Below are 18,784 nucleotides of genomic sequence, written 5' to 3' on the forward strand. Positions count from 1 at the left end.
GGTCTGTATTAGAAGTCTGGGAAGTAGTTATTTTCTGAGCAAGAAAAGTGCTTTCGTGCTACAGTATTTTTCATTCGGTTTTATATAGGCGGATTCTTTTAACAAAATACTTTAAATATTTCCCCGTGTTGTTTCAGCCCACCCATCTGTCTGACGGCACAGGGCTAGCTTGTTCGCTCTTGCTCCGTCTTTTGCCTGCAGTGGGATCTCCGTCTTCAGGTCTGTGGGCCGTTACAAGCGAAAGTAGTGAAACCCCAGGGACCGCAGGTTTTGTGGGAGACCCGGAAACGGGGCGCACACCCCTGAGGCCTGTTTCTGGGCCACCGCAGGGGCACGCTGGGCGGGTTTCCGGGGGCCGCGCTGCCCCCATTTCCCATACCCGTGCTGTACTTGCAGCGTGCTTTGGGGGTGCAGCACACCATTTAATAATAAGACTCCCGTGAGGCCGGTCTGCCTCTGTGGTGCTCGGACTTACCCCCCCGCCCAAACGCCCGCGCGACCGAGGCGCTACGGGCGCCAAGAAGAGCAAGGCACGGGGTGGGACACAGGCAGGGCCTTAAGACGGGCCCCTGAACCAGCCGGAGGACGGGGCAGCCTTGCCGCCCGGCCCGAGGAAGCGCGAGCAGGCTCGCAGCTACGCCGAGACGCGTAAGGAAGCGGTTTTCAAACGCGGCGACCCCGCTCCCGCCGCCGCCCCCCGCCACAGGCGGCGTCGGCGCCAGCAACGGCCGCGAGGGGGCGTGGCCCCGCCCCGAGCCCCCGCCTACCCCCGAGGGGCGGGGCCTGGCCCCGCCCCGCCCCGGGCCGCTCCCGGCCTCCCCTCCCCTCCCCTCCTCGCCCCGCCCTGTCCCTTCCCTCGGGGCCACGTCATTCGCTCTCCGCGGACGGAAGTGACGGCAGCCCGCCTGGCGGCCAACGGGCGCCTTGCGTGTGGCGGGGTGAGAGGTGAAAGATCAGGCGGGGCGGCAGGAAGATGGCCGTGCTGGCGGCGGTTGCCGGGAGGGGGACGCGGACTCAGTGAGGGGATGGCGGCGGCGAGGCAGGCGGCGCGCTGCGGCTGAGGCAGCCCCCGCCCCTCCCCCCGCCGGCCCCGCGCCGCTGCCCCGCGCGCTCCTGTCGGTTGGCGGCGGCGCCGCCGCCGCCCCGCGCCGCGCGCCCCCCATGAGCGGGGCGGGCGGGCTGGCGTGGCGCGCGCTGCACGCCCTGCTGCGCGCCCTGCTCTGCCTCCAGCGCGCGCTGCTCGCCTGCCTGCGCGGCCGCGCCGCCGCCGGGCCCCGCGCCTGGCTCTGGCGCCGCGCCGCCTCCGCCGCCGCCTCCTGCGCCCTCCTGGCGCCCGCCGCCGGGGCTTTCGCCTTCCGCAAGGCGGGCGCGGCGCGGCGGCGGCCCGGAGGCGCGGCGCAGGGCCGGCAGCGGTGGCGCTCGGACGGGCGGGCCCTGCAGAAGCTGCCGGTGCACATGGGGCTGGTGGTGACCGAGGAGGAGCCGAGCTACGCGGACATGGCCAGCCTGGTGGTGTGGTGCATGGCGGTGGGCATCTCCTATGTCAGCGTCTACGACCATAATGGTGAGCGGGGGGGGCGGGGGGCCGAGGTCGTGCCGCGGAGTCGCTCCGGGTGCCGGCCCGGGCGGTGGCCGCCCTGGGGAGCGCCTCCTGGCAGGCAGGCGCCGCCCGGGCCCGCTGCGCCACCGGCGTGGAGCCAAGGGGCCTCCCTCTCCCGGGGTCTTCCCCAGCCGGGTGACAGCCCCGCTGTTGGCAGCTCCTTTCCCGTCCCCTGGGGCTGCTCGGCCTCCGCAGCGCTCCTGGCCCTGGTAAGCCCGGGGAATGCCTCGAGTGCCCTCCTGCCCCAGCTCCTGTGTCGGGGTGACCTGATCCTGCCTGCTCACTGGAGGGGGCAGATGGTGGGGCCTTTCTAGAGCCTTGTCCCCACCCCCGGGCTGACAGGAACTGCTGGCGTCTGAGAGCCATGACCGTGTGGGGTATGGGCTGTTAGTAGAGAAGAAGAGCTTTAGGCTACCTGCTCTTGCGAGCTCTGTGTATGAGCTATGTCTGAACTTCCAGAAGTGGATGAATGAGAGTAGCCATCTACTTTCATGTACTCTTTCTCATGTGAACAGACAGGATGGAAACGTAGCTAAACATAAACATGTCTTGTGTGCTGTCTGTATTGTAAAATTAAATTACATGGTCTGCGTTTGGTGTAAGGGCTGGTGCTACTTGATGTTTGAGTTAACTCTGAGCCAGTGCTTGTGAGAACTTTGGTGTTTTTCATATCCACTATGTGATTTTATTCATTACTGGGTCTCAGGTGTAAGGCTGTTGAACTCTCGCTCTTGCAGATACATTGATTCTACGTCACTGAGTATCTTAAAGATAAGCTCAGAGTTTCTATTTGACGTTCTGTGGAATAATCATGGAACAAATGTCTTCCTCATACCTGTCCTTTCCTACTGAGGAGAATGAAACCAGCTGTATTCAAGATACTCTTAGGTGAAGCTTTCTACCCAGCTGTTGAGAGATGATCTCTATCTGAGACTAGACAAGCTATCGACTCAGAAGGGCTAATCGTACATGAAATGAACTGTGTCCTGTTTCTGTCCTCTCCAGAGGAGAAGGCTTCGTGCCAGAGATCCCTATGCTCTTGCTGTCAATGGTGAGACTGTAGGAAACCAGTGTTTAGCTGTTGTTTTGAGCCACTTCTGATGGCTGTCTAGAGATGTCATGCAAGTTGGATTAACTCTGTAGATATATGCTGGGTTAGAGGTACAGTCTGTAATAGTTGTCTTCCGGTGCCCTTTCAGGAAAAACTCAATGGTGCATCCCAAGGTGCAATCTATTGTCAAGTGTGCAAAAGCATCTGAGGTATGCAGGCCTTTCCCTGAGCATAGGCATTTGTGATTTTATTTTTCTTTTTAAACCCCATTAAAACTGCTGTTAATAGTTCTGTTTCATGTCTGGTCCTTCGTATGTGATATAAGACTCGAATGGCTTGACTTTCACTAAATTCTCTAAGATCTTTTTAAGAAACTAGGCTTAATACCAGTCACTTAGTTTAAACTGGCCATCTGTGCAGGGCTGTTGTGGAACTTGGTTATGTTGTGTTTCAGTGGGAGAATACTTCTTCATTTGGAAGTCAAGGAATGGAATGAAATATTTGCATAACATCTTGAGGACACAGAAAACAGCACCTTCTGAAAAGCCATTTATGTGTTGATATTTTTTGCTCTCAATTTGGAAAGCATTCAACCAGGTTTAATGCTGCAGAGCAAACATTAGTACCAAACAAGAGTGAGAGTTTCCCTCATAGCCTGAAGAGAGACGTTTTATTGTACAGGATCTCTAATTTCTGTCAAACCTCAAATAAGCTATCTGTAGTATTGCCTAATACGTTATGCATGTATGCTTAGTTCCTTTTTAGATCCCTGCATTGTGCTGCACAACTTATATATATATGAGAACTGAATTGAGGAACAGATCCAGCTGAGAGTTTCTTGGTGGTCTGGGGTTTCAGATTGCTCACCACGCAACCATTAGACACTGAGGAGGGAGAAGGCACCAGCCAATGCTGGTGGCACCAGCCACATGTTGCTGAGATTCTGTTTGACAGAGAGGAGCCAGTGCTGTTACAGTGTCTGACGCCTTCATTGTGGAGAAGCTACTTCTGCTTCTCCAGCACACGTGTTGAGATCCAGTCAGATCTAATATTGACTATTGCAAGACTGTAAATATGATGACCAGAAACGACAAGGTTATGTCCTCGGAAGAGCAGTGTAGCTGAAATAACCTTGTCTTAGGTTTTTTTTTTCTGACCTGCTAACAAAGACAATAACAGTCTTGGAGATTATTTGCTGCTGTTTCCATGTCGAAACCAGGACACATGTATTGTTACATCCATGCTGAAGTTGCGTGTTAAGAGGTCTTGTTAACACCTTTGAAATCTAAAAATATGGCTATAATCTCATGATTTCAGTATAAAGACATAATGCTTTTCACTAATTCTTTCTTCTGTTAGTCCTTTGATACCAGAATATGCTGGTTCAATTGCCAGCTCAAATTCCAGTTTGTTGGAACATAATTGAAGAAGGCAAGACTTAATGCAGAGTAACTAAAAGGTTTTAAATCAGTAGCTTTTGCTAAACTTTCAGGTTTGATGAGAATAGCCTGCCATTATACATGCATGTTCTTCACAGGTGTTCAATGGGTTTTCTGGGATAGCAGCCACAGCTGACAAGACACTGTGCAAAAAGCAGTTAAGCCTTTTAAACTGGTTTCAGAGAGTGAGCAAGTGGTCATTCATATGGCTTGAGTATATGCTTACTTCTGATAATAGCAGATACGTTGCTTTTCTTCTGGTGCTAAGCTCCTTATGGTGTCTGGATTGAGCATACAGCATTTCCAGGTAGACTTGTCGTTAAGTAGGATGTTGTAGTTGTTGCTAAATCTGGTTCTGAATAATAGTGATATCTGGAACTCTCAGCAGTAACACTAGTATAGTGAAGGTGAATAAAGTGAGGTACAGCTTGCTATTATCAGTAGCAGAGGCTGAACCTTAATTATGCTATGCGCTTGGCTTCATCTTCTCAGGTGGCGAGGCTTACTTTTGGTCTGCTGAGCTTCTTTGGTAAGGTTCTGTGTTCATACAATTGTACCAACTATTGACTTATCAAAGTTACGTTGTCCCCACTGATGCTGGCTGTGGTGAAGAAGGAAACACAATGACAAGTGCTCTGAATCTGTGTTAGATGTAGTGGGGTATACTTTAATTTGTTTCCTTTTCCTTCATTGCGTATTTGTAGTACTGAGATTCTTCTCATTGTAACTGGAAACTTTGATTACAAGAGTGGTCTTCCATGCTTGTGTTTTCTGGAGAAATACTGTGTCGGTGTTCTGTAGAAGGTTTGAATTAAAAATGTGTCCTTAATTGCCCCTTCTATAGGAGGAGAGAGAAGCATGATGTTCTTTAAAGAAGAAGTGCCAGATAAGCTGTTTATTTGTTTATAGTAGTGAATTTCTATATTTTTAACAAAATGACTAGTCAAAGGTGGTTTCTGTGTTTCTTTGGTGTCAAAATAAGTAGCTGCATCCCAGCTGACACTACTGTGTTACAGCAGCTGCACCAGTAACTCTAAGGGCAACTTGGCTGGAGTTGTGCTGATTCTCATGGGCAGTTACAGAACCCAATATGTTACAAATTTATTGGATAATACTTGTGGAACGTGATCAGGTACTTGGCTGTCTTCTCCGAATCCATGAAGATCAGTGTGCCAGAAGACTGGGGTAAAAAGGTCTTTGCAGAATGCGAGAGGACCATAATCTAAGTAACTGTCTTGTACTGTAATAAATACATGGTTCTATAAGTTACAGTGCTCAAAATTGGTATTTTCCCCCCACACCAGCAGGCTTGGAGGCCTAAGGTGGCATGCTTTTACTGCCTCTGGTATTTAGGGGCCCTTTTCATTCTCCCAATTTTCATTGATACGCAGCAGAACAAAGCCTTAATAAATGTAATGCTACCGTGTGCACCTTGGCTGTTAAGTCCAGATTGACTAAAATTTTAGTTTTTTGATCAGGGATTTATTTCAGTGGATTTCTGTATTGCCAATCCTATTACTTGATAGAAATCCAGCCATGCTGGTCAAGACCTTATCTCTGAGGAAATAATGCAGCCTTCTGGCAGTCAGAAGGCAGCGATTATGCAATTCTATAACAGCAGTTAAGATACCTTCTGGGGAGCAGAAGCCTTTGACCAGTGTCGTACACTTTAACTTTCTTCTGTTCAAGTTACTTTCCCACTCAAGAGCTTGCTTGAGTGTTACTTCTGTCCATCAGTGAAGCTTTCCCGAAATAGTTCGGGACAAGTCTAGAGCGCTTTTTGGGAGCTTGCTGAATCTTGGCATTTGAGTACTTTGGGCTCCTGAATAGATGCTTCAGGTTGAAGGCTTCTTAAAGCTCATAGTGCGACTGTGTTGAGAACTTGCGTTTCTTCACCCTGGGTTTAGCTTTCCAGTGAACTGCTTTACTTCTAACCAATTTTCTCTTAGAAATTCTTTGAAAGGATAGAGTACTGCAGTAAGCAAAAGAAGTTATTTCATTAGCCCCAAATGTAGGCTTTTAGTGTCTTCCAAATTACTTAGTAGTTTAGCATATGTGATAATCCATAAAACTTTCTGGGTGTTCAGTGTGTTCACTTCACGGGGGGAGATAAATATGTTCTGGTTTTGTGTCACCGGAACACCTTTTGTGAGATACTAGTATCACATGGCATCTGCTACGGGTCTTCACCCATGTGAAACTTCAAATTCAACAATTGTGTTTTGGTGTTGAGTTGGCAGGGGTCCTCAGATCACATTTATTAAAAGGGCTAACACTAATCTGTAGAAGATGGTCTCCTTATAGGTATGGGTAATATGAAAGTAGTATCTCTTCTCTTGATTGCTGATGAGCTCTTGTTCTCCTGGTACAGAATGTCCCTCCAAAAAGAAATGTGGAGGAATGGTCAGCTACGAGGTTATAAGTTCTCACTTGAATTCTTCCCGTTTGGCTAGTGCTCGCTAGCTTAAGTGGCTTTAACGTCGATGAAACTTAAGTGACTTCAGCCACTTTCGAACTTGGATTATATTTTTTCTAGACTCTTGGAATAGATAAGCCCAATACATTTTTCTAGCTCTCCATATCCTGTGAGGTGCAGTGCAATGACTCAAACCCTGCTTTCCTCCATTAAACTGCAACCAGCATGATCCAACACGAGGATGTAGGCAGAAGTTCTTCATGTGTTAAAACAGCTTCTTGCATGTATGTTATTTGGAGTGGGATATGATTTGATGTTTCTCAAACTGTTAATAGTTTGATGATTAAAACAGACTTGTTACCTTATGACTCTTCCCTTGTTGGCACTGGAAGGGAGTTGAGAAAAAGCTGAATTAACTGAATTCAGCATTCAATTAACTGAAATGCTGTGGAAATGTATTCTTTCCTAGGCTTAACTTTGGTTAAGGTGTTCCCTTGTAAGGAAGAACTGACTCTTCGCCTGTGTTGTACTAGATTCTGCTGCTTTAAAAAGCAGGGCAAGTGAGAATGTTGAACTTTGAGATGCTACCAAGGCATTAACAGGTGGTGGCTGTGGTAGTCTAGCTGGACAAACAAATGGTTGACACCACCTGGTGTTTCTCTGCGTCAGTTGTTCCCCTCCAATTCCTGTCAATTTTGAGCCTTGCTTCTGCTGAACTTACAGCCTCTTAATTACAAACGGCATTTGTTAGTCTCTAACCCTAAAATGCTGCAACACCACAGTTGATTGCAAAGGGGCATGGCTTGTAACTATTGTAAAACTGAGCAAAAGCCATGTGCCCCTGAAAAGACCCGTGTAATGGAGGACTACTGTAAGAAGCTAAAACACTTCTGGTTTGCCTCTGCTCTGATGGGAACTAATGATCCACAGCAGGTTTGCAGCTTGTGTTGTAAAAACAATAATTATCCCTGGAAACAGCTCACGCGTTTGCAGTAGTTTAAAAAAAAACCAAACACCTGAAGTTTTATACTCTCTTGCTTTGGGAATTGTGGTACTTAAATATGCATAATACTTAAAACACTTCATTTGCTGGAATATACACATTTGTACCAGCTTGCAAAGACTCCAGAGTTCTGATTGAACAAAACTTTTTCTGCTTTTCAAAACCAAAAATTGTTTCTAATGAGAAATACTAGTGACAATTTCATGTTTGTGTTCCGTATTAGAAACAGTAGTAGGGCTGAATTTTTCCCCATTTAACAGCAAACAGCTGTTGTATTGCTAAAATTTATTAGACCTCTTGTCACACATTAACTTTCTATAATGTTAAAATCATATTATGGACTTGCTTTCAACTTCTGTGGAAGACTGTGAACAAAATTGGAAGATAGCATTAAATCAAGACTTAAGTCTCGCTGCCTAGGAACACTTGAATTCTGTTAATGAGTTGGTCTACTCATGCACTCTTGTTTACTCTATTTATCATGTATAAACTACCAACAGTGTCTTCCAGGACTAATTTGGATATATTTTCAAAGTTTTAAAAAATGCATCTTGTAGCCAAATGGGGTTTTGAGCTACTGTAAGGGAAGGGAGCGTATGTCTGAGCCACAACCATGTAAAATAATTTTTAAAGTCAAATGTGAATTTGGCCCATGTACATTGCCCCTGGCAGGACTGTATTTGCCATCATACGCATTCGTAAGAAAAAGTGTCTTGTACAGAGTGAGAGACAAAACACTGAAGGAGTAAAGTTCCCAGATGCTATTGGTTTTAAATGAAGATTTCAGTTAGTTTGAATCTTTACTACCCTCTGATGTGCTTCAGGGTCTTCTCTGCAGGAAAACTGCAGGGGTGTCAAGGTTGGTCAATCAGTTGGAATTTAGGTGTGGAGGTCTTTCCAAGAAAGACGTACTACAGCTATACAGTACAACTGCAGTAGCCAGTTTATGTTAAAGTGCTATTCCAAGAGCAACACAGGACCCAGGTTTGAACAGCTAAGGAGGTGGGTGAGACAAATAAGGAGAGTAGAAGGGAAATGCTGGTGGTGTTCAGATAAATCTCAAGAACACATCTAGCATGTCTTCAGTATCCACTGTATGTATTAAGGACCTTCACTTAAGAGCTGGACCAAGTCCTTTATCTGACGTCCCTTTTTACTAAGCAGTAAGCACCTTAGTCTGTTCTCCTACCTGTTATCCCCAATGTCTTCATTTACTTTGGAGCTGGAGTGCAGATTCTTAAATCTGTTCTTCCAATCTTTGACAGGAATAGGCAACAACTTTTCATGAGAAAAGAATTGGTATCATTAGTGTTGGAAGGGGAAGAAGAGAGCAGCTGTTTCCCAGATTGGGAGCCTTTCCTAATTATGCCAACTCCTTTTCTGAATATTGAACATAGGGGGGTTTTTTCCTCATCTTGAAAAGTGGATGGAAGTCAAGTGACTGTTAGAGGTGAGGCACATGCAGCCTTGCACAAGATCTTACTTGAAGATGGTGCGGGATTAGCAGTTGCAGTAGCCGCACTGCTGCTGACCTAAAGTGTAAGGAAGACAATCAGTGCTAACTAGCACAAAACAGACTTATCTAAGCAGAGTTGTATCAAACAGCATTCTCAACTTCTTATATGTATGAATATACACCAGTAAGCAGGAGCACAAAGCGTAACAATTTAGTTTAGACTTAGGAAAAAAGTGTTAGAATACTTCACTATCAAGGTTGCTGCCTTACTGAGATTTGCTTGTCTGTCAACATGTGAAATTGGTTATAAGCATCACTAACACTTGTGTAGTGAAGTAAATTTTTTTTTTCAGGAAGTATCCAGGATGGGCAGAAAACCAGATGCTTTACCACCTATTAAAACCTCTAATGAAGCCTGTATAAAAATACTAACTCGCTAGGGCTAAAAGACTAGCATATTAAATAAATGCATTGTATCACTTCATGTTGCAGACTAACTCCTAATGTATTATGGTCTTAACCCAGTGCTTGTACACTGTTTGACCACTACTGATGTGTAAACGGCTGTTTGTAGCAGTGTCTAATCCCAGATTCAGGTTGAGGTGATGAATCATAAGCCTGATCATCAAATTGTATACAAGTTCATTGTTTCTTGTAAAATTATTGTGTGGGCATTTTTAGACTGGTCAACAGAAGTGCTTGACATAGGATTGCTGAATGAAACTTAGGCTCTTAGTAACAACCCTCAAATACAATGTGATAAAAGCGTTATCAGTTCCTAAATAAATATGCCTAGGCACACTTTTGCATTGTAAATATTTAAGCTGTGACACTTAATTTTTACTGTGGCTTTTAATTACAAATAGTTGTGTTGTGTCTCGAGAGCTAGAATTTATTTTAGAACAGGAACCTGAGTGTGTTTCATTGAGCAAGTTTTTGTAATCTGCACTCAAAATGTGTCTACCATAAACATGTAAGTATAAAAAGGCCTTGGGGACTGCATTAACTCCTTGGAATATACAGCTTGTGAAATCCTCTTATTAGGAAATCCGTGGCATAAGAGTGGACAGTTACTGTGGCCTGATACGCTGATTTAGTCTTCCGGCTCTTGCTTTGTGGTGACTTGTTTTGTTAGCCTGCAGCCTTAATGGTGGGGTAGTAAGTGGTAGCAGACTTCAGCTGCAAATCTACAGCAGCATGGGCATTAAAGAAACTTGGTGTTAATCTGACTTGGTGGTTCTGTGCTGGTAGGGTATTGCTATCTCAAACTATTGCTGGCATACTAAGGACAGTGAAGTATGTCTTGAAACTATCCTTTATGCAATTGCAGCTTGCTACTTAAACCAGGCTGAGTGAAAGAGGAACGAAAAGCACATGAGAGTTCTCTTTCCAAGGTCACTGAAATTAGTCATGTGCAATAGTATTTGCTTTGGATTCTTATCGTACTTGTGAACTCCAGTTTGAAACCAGTACTGACTACCTGATTCTTTTTTCTTCCTGCCTAGTGTCAGATTTGTTTTGTAGCACTCTTTATAGGAGTTGGCTGACAATGCAACCTTTTTTAAAGGTATTTTCAAGAGGAATAATTCAAGATTGATGGATGAGATCTTAAAACAGCAGCAAGAACTCTTAGGACTAGATTGCTCCAAGTACACCGTGGAATTTGCAAATCAAGACAAAGCTGATCAAGGTAAGATGAATTGCGAGGGGGGATTGGTGTGACTCTAACTGTATATAAATCATAACTCTGCTTATACTTAAACGCATTCCTGTGTACAGTGACATTTTCCTTCATTAAGCACTGATTATCAGAACACATGCAACCTTCCTGGGCTAGTTGTAAGCTTTCATTGTGCTTATTTGTTCTTAACTAGTAGTGAAGTGTTGCTTTCTCCTTCCCATAGTGATCATTACTGGGTAGTCTGATCTTCCCTTTGGCCCGACTGTTGTGCCATGACTCCTTTGATGCATCAGTGTAGCTCAACTCCCCACTGTTTCGGTGAGATTAATTCTTTTGCTGAGAGTTGAAAAGCACTGGAGTTACTGTAAGGGAACTGATGTCAAGTTAACAATGTGTGCACTTCCATCTTCCCAAACTTATACCTCAAAGTTGGGAGGAAGAAGGGAAAGAGCAAAACTGTTGGTTGTCATGGCAATGTATAAATATGTTTATATATAAATATATTAAAAAAATTAAAAAAAATCTGTGATAGCAGCTTTTGCACGTAGTAGAAGTGGAAAACAGGAATATGTTTCGAGGTTAATGTTCCTTATTCAGTACTATCTGCTGTGAGTATTCATTTAGGTATGCTGACTAACACAAATGCTAGAAGTCTATTCAAAGTGTAGTGAATCACAAGCACGTACTTACTAAAGCAAGCCTTTACCTTAGAGGGATAGGCTGATACTTACAGCTCTCCTACAACTCATACTATTTAAATAGGTCTCATAATAAAAAACCACTTACATTTTAAGACAGTCATATTACATAGTTCAAAGACTTAAGAAAAAACTACACAAGCTGTAGTACATTTAGCTGCATTTAAGATGCTGTTGGCTGAGTTTTGCTTCCCCTACAAGAGCTAATAGAATGGCGAGATCCTTTGTGCCAGTTTTCCAGTATAAAGTCCAATGTTGTAGCATAAACTTGCCTTGTAAGCAACTTAGGCTAAGGTATTTACATGGACACAACCTATGTTATTTCTCTTTATTCCTGTGAAGGTTGAAATAACCAGCAGAAAACAGGGTAGACAGGTTATTAATGTCTTAAGTGCAGTTAAGTATGCTAGAGTTTATCTAAATCGGGATATTTATGTCCAGACCAAATGAACTACTGGAAAACTGTTCAGACTTGCCAACTGAAAGGATACATTTAAGTCTCAGGAACCTTTTGTGCTGGAAACTGTGAAAAGCAGAGGTGTTTTCTGTTCTCTTTAGAATTTTTCATTCTTACTCAGAAGGCTCCACAGTCAGACCAGGCACTTCATACTTGGATGTCAGCTTGTTCAGTTCAATCTAGTTTATAATAATAAACTGCAGTTTTTCACTTCTGAGAAGCAAAAAGAGATGTCTTACACTTATGAATACTGTTAGAGAAATAGTCTTTAACATAGGACATATGACAAATCAAACAATATCAAGGAACAATTCTTTTCATTGTGGTAGCTTTGGATAGACTAACAGGTTTTTTTAGGTGTTCTTATGAGTCTTCTGACTGTATTCTGTGGTCCTTTGCAGTCAGGTTCTGCAGTCTTAAGAAATGCTATTTTAAAGTATTTAGTTATAACTATCATAAGTTCTGTATCAGTCTAATGTGTCCACACACTAGTATTTAACCCAGTTACTTCAAGCTGGGTTTAGTACACTATCTGTGGCCTTCAGCTTCCTCGGTAAGTTTACCTCTTAGGTACCTTATCAGAACTGATGATGACACAAGCCACGTAGTGCGAGAAGACTCTTACCTCACAATAGTGTAGACAATAAGATTGTTGTGAAATGTCCCCTTAAGTCACAGACATAATTACAGATTAAATGGGTGAATTCTGGTACTATTACCTGGTTCCTAGCTTCTCTGTAGCAATCTTAGATTAATATTGTAACTCTTGCATCAATTTTGAAGTGCTGCTGAAAGATCCTGTGATCATATTCAGGGAGGGCCCCAGCTTAATCATTGTGTCACATGAATGTCCACAGTAGCTGTTAAAACACTTTCCTCTTTTAGGGTAGGAATTAGATCTTTTTTCTTTTCCCTGAACTGCAAGTCTTTCTGCATTGCTTACCACCCCCCAAGTTACTATCTAGGCACCGTCCTCTCACTGCTTTGCCTGACAGTGTAAGAACCAATGCAAATTCGCTGGAAGACTCTACGTTTCAAGACTGACATTAATTAAACCACTTTTCACAAGACTCCTCAAAATAGTTGCCTTAAACTTGCTTTTCAGTAATACAGCAAATCCAGAAGATTCTTACCCACTTCTGTAAGAGATGGATGAGGTATATCTATGACTAGCTGTATAATATATGAAGTAATCTGCAAGTTACTTTCAATCATATCCTGTGAGTATCTAAAGCACATTCAAAACAACTATATTTCTGTTGCTTTTAAACTGTGTTTTGTACTTTCAGTTTTAAATTGCCAATCTACATTGAAGGTGCTGTCCCCGGAAGATGGAAAAGCAGACATAGTAAAAGCTGCTCAGAACTTTTGTCAGTTGGTAGCACAGCAGCAAAGAACATACACAGACCTGGATGTGAATGTGTTAGACAACTTATTAAGTAGTAAGTATGACATGGTCTGTGGGGAGGAGGGGAGAGGGTACTCGATTCATAATGGATTTGGTTTCTAGTATATTTATTGCTTAGTACGTATGCATCTTGATGCTTAGTCTATCAGTGTAAGTTACAATTACTGCTTGCAGGCTTCTGCTAAAAATTTCTTACTGTTTTACTCCCTTTTGAGCTTTTTCTTTAAGCAGAGAAAGGAATTAAGCTGAATTGGAGACTCAGTTTTTCAGAGTTTACAGCCTCTGTGGGATGTTCTGCGATGAGCTTTCTGAAAAAGATACCACTGAAACTAGACGATTATAACTTAGGTTAACATCTTGCAAGTTAGTATGCTGCAAACCTGGGTATGGGCAGAGTCTTTTCCAGATGTAGTTACAGCAATTAAAGCTGTTACTGCTGCCTAACTACCACCCTGAGTGCAAATGATATAGCACTTGCTGATCTTTTGCTGCTGTATAATCGTCCCAGCTTATTTGTCTTCGTTACTAATTCATGCAGATTACTGACCCTGCACTGAGGTGCATGGCTACATGCAGTAGCTATGAAAAGGGCAGGGCTGCCCTAATCTCACATCTGGGAGAAGTAGTTTAGAACAAACCTCCACTTCCCCAGTGGGGCTATGGAGCTGTAGTACTTGCTCAGCTTTCCTAGGTGATCCATGCATGTTAGTTGCAGCTGTAATTAACTTGGCAGGGTTCAGGTTTCAGATTGCACACTTGAACTTGGATGTCTGCAGGCACATTATTGTAGTGTGACTCCCATTAATTGGGAGTCACTTCAGAGAGTGATTTTTTTTTTCAAATGGGTGGTCAGCTGAATTGCTGTGGCAGTTTAGACACTTTAATCTTAATTTCAAACGGAATTCTATCCCTATTGTCAGCATGCTGCATGATACTTCTCACTGTAACGGAATTATTAAATGTGTTTAATTAGGCACCTGAAGAGGTAACTTAGATATCTATCCTGTTATACCCCAAAGGCAACTTAAGGAAATTAATAATTGCTTGTCTAAAACAGTCACTCACTTTGTGAAGAACTGGTGACTATTGATACCCTTGTATGTATTTTGGCCAGTGATGTTTAACTGGAGCTTCTCAAACACTTGTTCATGATCTTCTATCCGTGCATTTCAGTGTCTGGATGTGCTGAAAGTATTAGGTCCAGTCTGCATAGTCTTAAAAATGCAGCAGATTTATTGTTCAAGTAATGCATGCTAGCTGAGAACAGAAAAAGAAATCTCCTAGACTTTTAATCTGTCAAAACTGTAAACTTTGAAAACAGGCTGCTTAATCTATGTAGCTAATAACTAAGGATAGTATCTAGAACTAGTCCTGCTTATTAATTTGCCTGGTTTTAACGTTTAGGACAGTTGGAGGTGAAGAACTACTCTTTCATGACTTATTTAGCAGCAGCTTATGAAACCACTCATTTTAGTTGTAGGCAAATTTAGTTTCTGTGCATCCTTAATGGCAAGGTATTAAACGTAAACATCTGTGAGTTACTGATCTAAATTGAGAGAGTTCTGAAAAGCAGTACTTGAGTAGCTATGTCTTTAGGGTTTGTGTTCGTGGTGACTTCTGTAAGTTTCTGGGTTTTCACATTTTTAAATACCCGATAATGTAGTTTTTTAACTTTCTGTTCATATTTAGGATGCAGTTATTGAAGTCTAGTCCTAAAATGGTATGGTTCTAGCTTGTCATGTGGCTTTTCTGGTTCTTAATCCAGTCATGCTCTAATCCTTACATCTTGAGTTTTCTTTAGTGTAACTATTTCTTCTGAGCAATGCCTCAGCTAACCAGCTTGTTTTCAGAAAAGTAGGTGCCACTGTATTGTAATATTGTCCCTACTTGTCATCTGCCTTCCTAGTAAAGAACATGACTATCAATTAAGGCTGTTCAAGTTGCCCTATAAAAATCTATGTGGAGAAGAGAAAGGGTAGTGCTGTGAGCTCTACAAATGTCTTCATGTTCCCCTCACAGAACTCCTGACCTAGAAGGGGTATTGCCAGATTCCTGTCCCTTCAGTGTCGAAGCCTTTTGGCCTCTTTTTTTTTTTTTGAGTCTGCTCCCAAATCCTTTTACGTTGTGTGTGCTATACTTGAAGAGTGCTGTAACTCTAGCAGCTCTGAGGGAGCTTCCACATGTAAAGCATCGGTAGTGTTGATATGTTTAGGTAGAGAAATGGATGAAGAGTGGAAAGCACAGTACTGTGTTGTGAATAGGCTGTTCTGACAGTAATACTACAGTGTACGTTTTCATTTTCCTTCAGATAGGAACCAGAAGGAAATATTAGCATTAACTGGGCTCTCTGAAGGTCTTTTCCTGTTTGAAAAGCCATTGCAGTGTTGAAGATCCTGCTGCTGAACTGGCCAGCTGAGGAGTACTCAGCTACTGAATCAGCTGATGAGTAAAGCTGTCCACTTCCTCCAGAGTCCCCACTTCTAAGTATTCACTGCTTCCCTGCAAAGTTCTCTCACACTAACGTGCTAGCTTCTGAACACATAAGCGGCTTTTGCTTTATAACTTTTTTCTTAACTTTGAGATAAGATTTGGGCTGTGGCACACGGCACTCGTATCTAAATACCTCATCCTTCTTTAGAAATGCACATGCTTGGGAAAATAGCTGCTTTACCTCTGGTAAAAGGATTATTATTGTGATGATTCAGTGGGGAGGGAGGATGTGAACTTTCTGAAATCTCCAGCTTTGGTTTCAAAACCTGGGCGGAGTGAAATCTGATAGGACCTTAGTTTCCTGTTCTGTTATTCCCAAAGTTAAGCTCATCTACAACTAAACTTAAACTTGTAAAAGGCTCTTGACTGGTTTGGTTTTTTTTTTTAAACAAGTGAGAAAAGAACTGAGAAATAACATCTGAAGTTCAGAGCAAATAAGCAGTATTAAACTTTTTTTATCTGATAAAGGTAGGCATTATGCAATGTAAGCACTTTTGCAGTTGACTTGTAGACTTAGTGGATAATGGAACGGGGTAACAAGAAATAGCATGCAATAATCATGACTAATTGCACTTTATAACAAAGTAGGGTTATGACTGCTGGAATGCTTTTCCGATGAGCTAGGTAGGTGCATGAAGAACAGCTTACCTTCTTGGGTACTATACTGGCTTTCACATGTTGCCGTAATCAGCTTGCTAGAATTAGCAGGCAAAGCTGGACTAAGACTGTTCGTTCTAAGCTTATTGCCTGTCTGTCAATTTTAGCCTGGAGTAGCTCAGGCATGGCAGAAGTGTATGGAAGGGAGACAGTGTCGTTTGGCCACTGATTGTTTTCAACATCAGGAGATTGGTAGGATGCTCTCATTGGTAAGCAAGACAGCAAGCTACTAAAGCTTTAATTAGCTTCTCTTTTCCTGGGGAGACTTCCTTGTGCATCAAACTGTAGTAGCTGGTCTCAGCTTTTCAGGGGATGAAGTTTAGTAGCTTTTTTCAAACAGCTGTTTGCCCAGTCTCTGGAACAGGGCATACAGAGACAACGAGGTCATCTGAGTTGGGATTAGATTAGTGGAATGAATGATGGGGGTTTTAAGGTATGGGTAGTAAGAGTGTCAGCATTTAGTGAAGTCCTTCAGTGTTCTCTAGCCCTGCCCTGGGATGGGCCCTGCTGTCCACTTAGTAACAGGAAAACAAAAATAAATATTGCCCTGTTCTTCCTCACTCATTAACCAGAAAGATGTCACCTGCAACAGTTTGTCTGAAATGTCATAGTAAAAGTTGTTTTTAAAATTGTCTGTCTAGCTCCATACGGAGAAAGAGACAGCTCATCTGGTAGGGTATTTTTTTTTGCAACTTGTTTTCTTGATGGTCTGTGATACCAATTTGTTCTTCAGTGGAACCTCCTTAAGTGGTTTTTTTGACTTAGTAGTCCTTTTACTCTACTTGACTGCAACTCCACGTAGTTGAGTTAGGACTGTAGCAGGTATGGGTCAGGGTACAGCATGTTCTATGCTACTAAAATCAAGTTTGCCAAGACAAAACTAGAACAAGTCAGTTTAAACAGCAGTGTTAAGGTTTGCTGTTATTCAAAACAATGTAACTGTTCCTATCACTTCCTTACGAAGTCTTTGAAAACTACCTGACACAAAAATAAGTCCAACTGGGCCTGCAGTGGCTGCCTAAGCTTTTGCTCATTTGGTCCTGTTCAGGTGGTGCAAGACCAGCCTGTCCTCTTGGACTCTTAATTGTTAACTTGTCCTCAGGAGCTTCACTTTATTTAAAAAAAAAAGTGCATTCAATGAAAAAGCAGATGCCTTAGGGTTTAGAATTAAAACAAATCTGGTGAATTTGACAAAACCTAATTTAACTTGTTCTTACAGGTACAAATGGATTTCCTGATCCTGATTTAGTCTTGAAGTTTGGTCCTGTGGACAGCACATTAGGATTCCTTCCATGGCACATCAGACTGACAGAGATCATGTGAGTTGCCTATAAATACTGTAAAACAGGTTGGAATAATATCTCACTCAACAAGTCTTTATGTGACTGACTTCATGGAAATAGCCATAAGAGGAGACCTGTCTAAACCAAGGTGTCTGGAAATTGATTTGAGGGTATTTAAAAATTGTTAAAGGAAACGTGTCAAACATTCATTGTTGTTCCTTCAGCCACAACTAGGCAACAGCAGGCTTTACTCTTCAGGCTTAAGGAACAACTTCTGTCATCAGCTAGTCTCAGTGGTCCAATCCCAGTTCTGTTGGTGTTCCTTATGTGGATTTTGAGTGGCTTACAGGTTTCTATCAGGGAAACTAAGGATATAAGGGAAATAGGATAATGGACGATGATCATGCCTCTGGATTACTTTCCAATTTTGGCAATAACTGAACTGACTATAGTTGCTGTATTTCTTAAATCTGAGAGCATTTATAGGGCACTTAAATGTCTGGGCAGACCTGTGCTTCCTTCTCCAACTTTCTCGCTGATTTGAAGTGCCGTACGTACTCTGATGGGTAGGCTTTGATTTAGAGGGTGGCAAGATATTAACAGCTAGTTTAGATACTAGAGTCAAGAGACAGTAACGGTGTTGAGAACAACTTCACAAGGTTACTCAGACAATAGCTTGCTTTAAGTAGTGATATTCCTGGCTGGCCATACGAATCGTGTGGTGTTTATAAAAGCTTATTTTAACTCTTCTAACTTGCTTTCTCAGTTCTTTGCCTTCCCACCTGAACATCAGCTATGAAGACTTTTTCTCTGCCCTCCATCACTATGCAGCCTGCGAGCAACGCTGGGGAAAGTGACTTCTGGCTGAGCATGTGGAGTCAGGCTTTCTGTGGGAAGGAATTGATGTCTGTTTACAAGCACCTGTGACCCATAAGTCTGGTTCATAGTCCTTTCTTAATTTATCAACAAATTCAATAAAGTGTCTTACCTTTCTAGAGAGTCTGTGTGAATGCGTGAGAATCTATGGGGAGGGGGAAATTCACAGATTTCCTTTATGAAAAAGACAGTTATTGCAAGCAAAGCTGTTCAGAGCTGAACTACACTCACTTTCATGTCCAAGTGACCGAAAGAAGATGGAAGAATTA

At 42.9% G+C, this 18,784-nt stretch overlaps 1 protein-coding gene across 1 annotated transcript; it reads left to right on the top strand.

The window, feature by feature from the left end:
- The first annotated feature begins 1,161 nt into the window (after positions 1–1,161).
- On the top strand, positions 1,162–18,638 carry NUS1 (NUS1 dehydrodolichyl diphosphate synthase subunit). Its single transcript, XM_076333481.1, has 5 exons — positions 1,162–1,564; positions 10,533–10,655; positions 13,091–13,243; positions 17,576–17,675; positions 18,406–18,638. Exons 1-5 carry the CDS (start codon positions 1,162–1,164, stop codon positions 18,494–18,496), a joined length of 870 nt encoding a protein of 289 aa, XP_076189596.1. The 3' UTR covers positions 18,497–18,638.
- The last annotated feature ends 146 nt before the right edge of the window (positions 18,639–18,784 follow it).

The sequence above is a fragment of the Aptenodytes patagonicus genome, chromosome 3 (assembly GCF_965638725.1).
Source record: "Aptenodytes patagonicus chromosome 3, bAptPat1.pri.cur, whole genome shotgun sequence".
NCBI lineage: Eukaryota > Metazoa > Chordata > Aves > Sphenisciformes > Spheniscidae > Aptenodytes > Aptenodytes patagonicus.

What these genes read in the sequence shown, in the direction of transcription:
- NUS1 (XM_076333481.1), top strand. Translation starts at nt 1,162, where the DNA reads ATGAGCGGGGCGGGCGGGCTGGCGTGGCGCGCGCTGCACGCCCTGCTG. An exon ending in GTTAGACAACTTATTAAGTA is followed by an intron (nt 13,244 to 17,575) that starts GTAAGTATGACA and finishes TTGTTCTTACAG; the next exon opens with GTACAAATGGATTTCCTGAT. An exon ending in ATCAGACTGACAGAGATCAT is followed by an intron (nt 17,676 to 18,405) that starts GTGAGTTGCCTA and finishes TTGCTTTCTCAG; the next exon opens with TTCTTTGCCTTCCCACCTGA.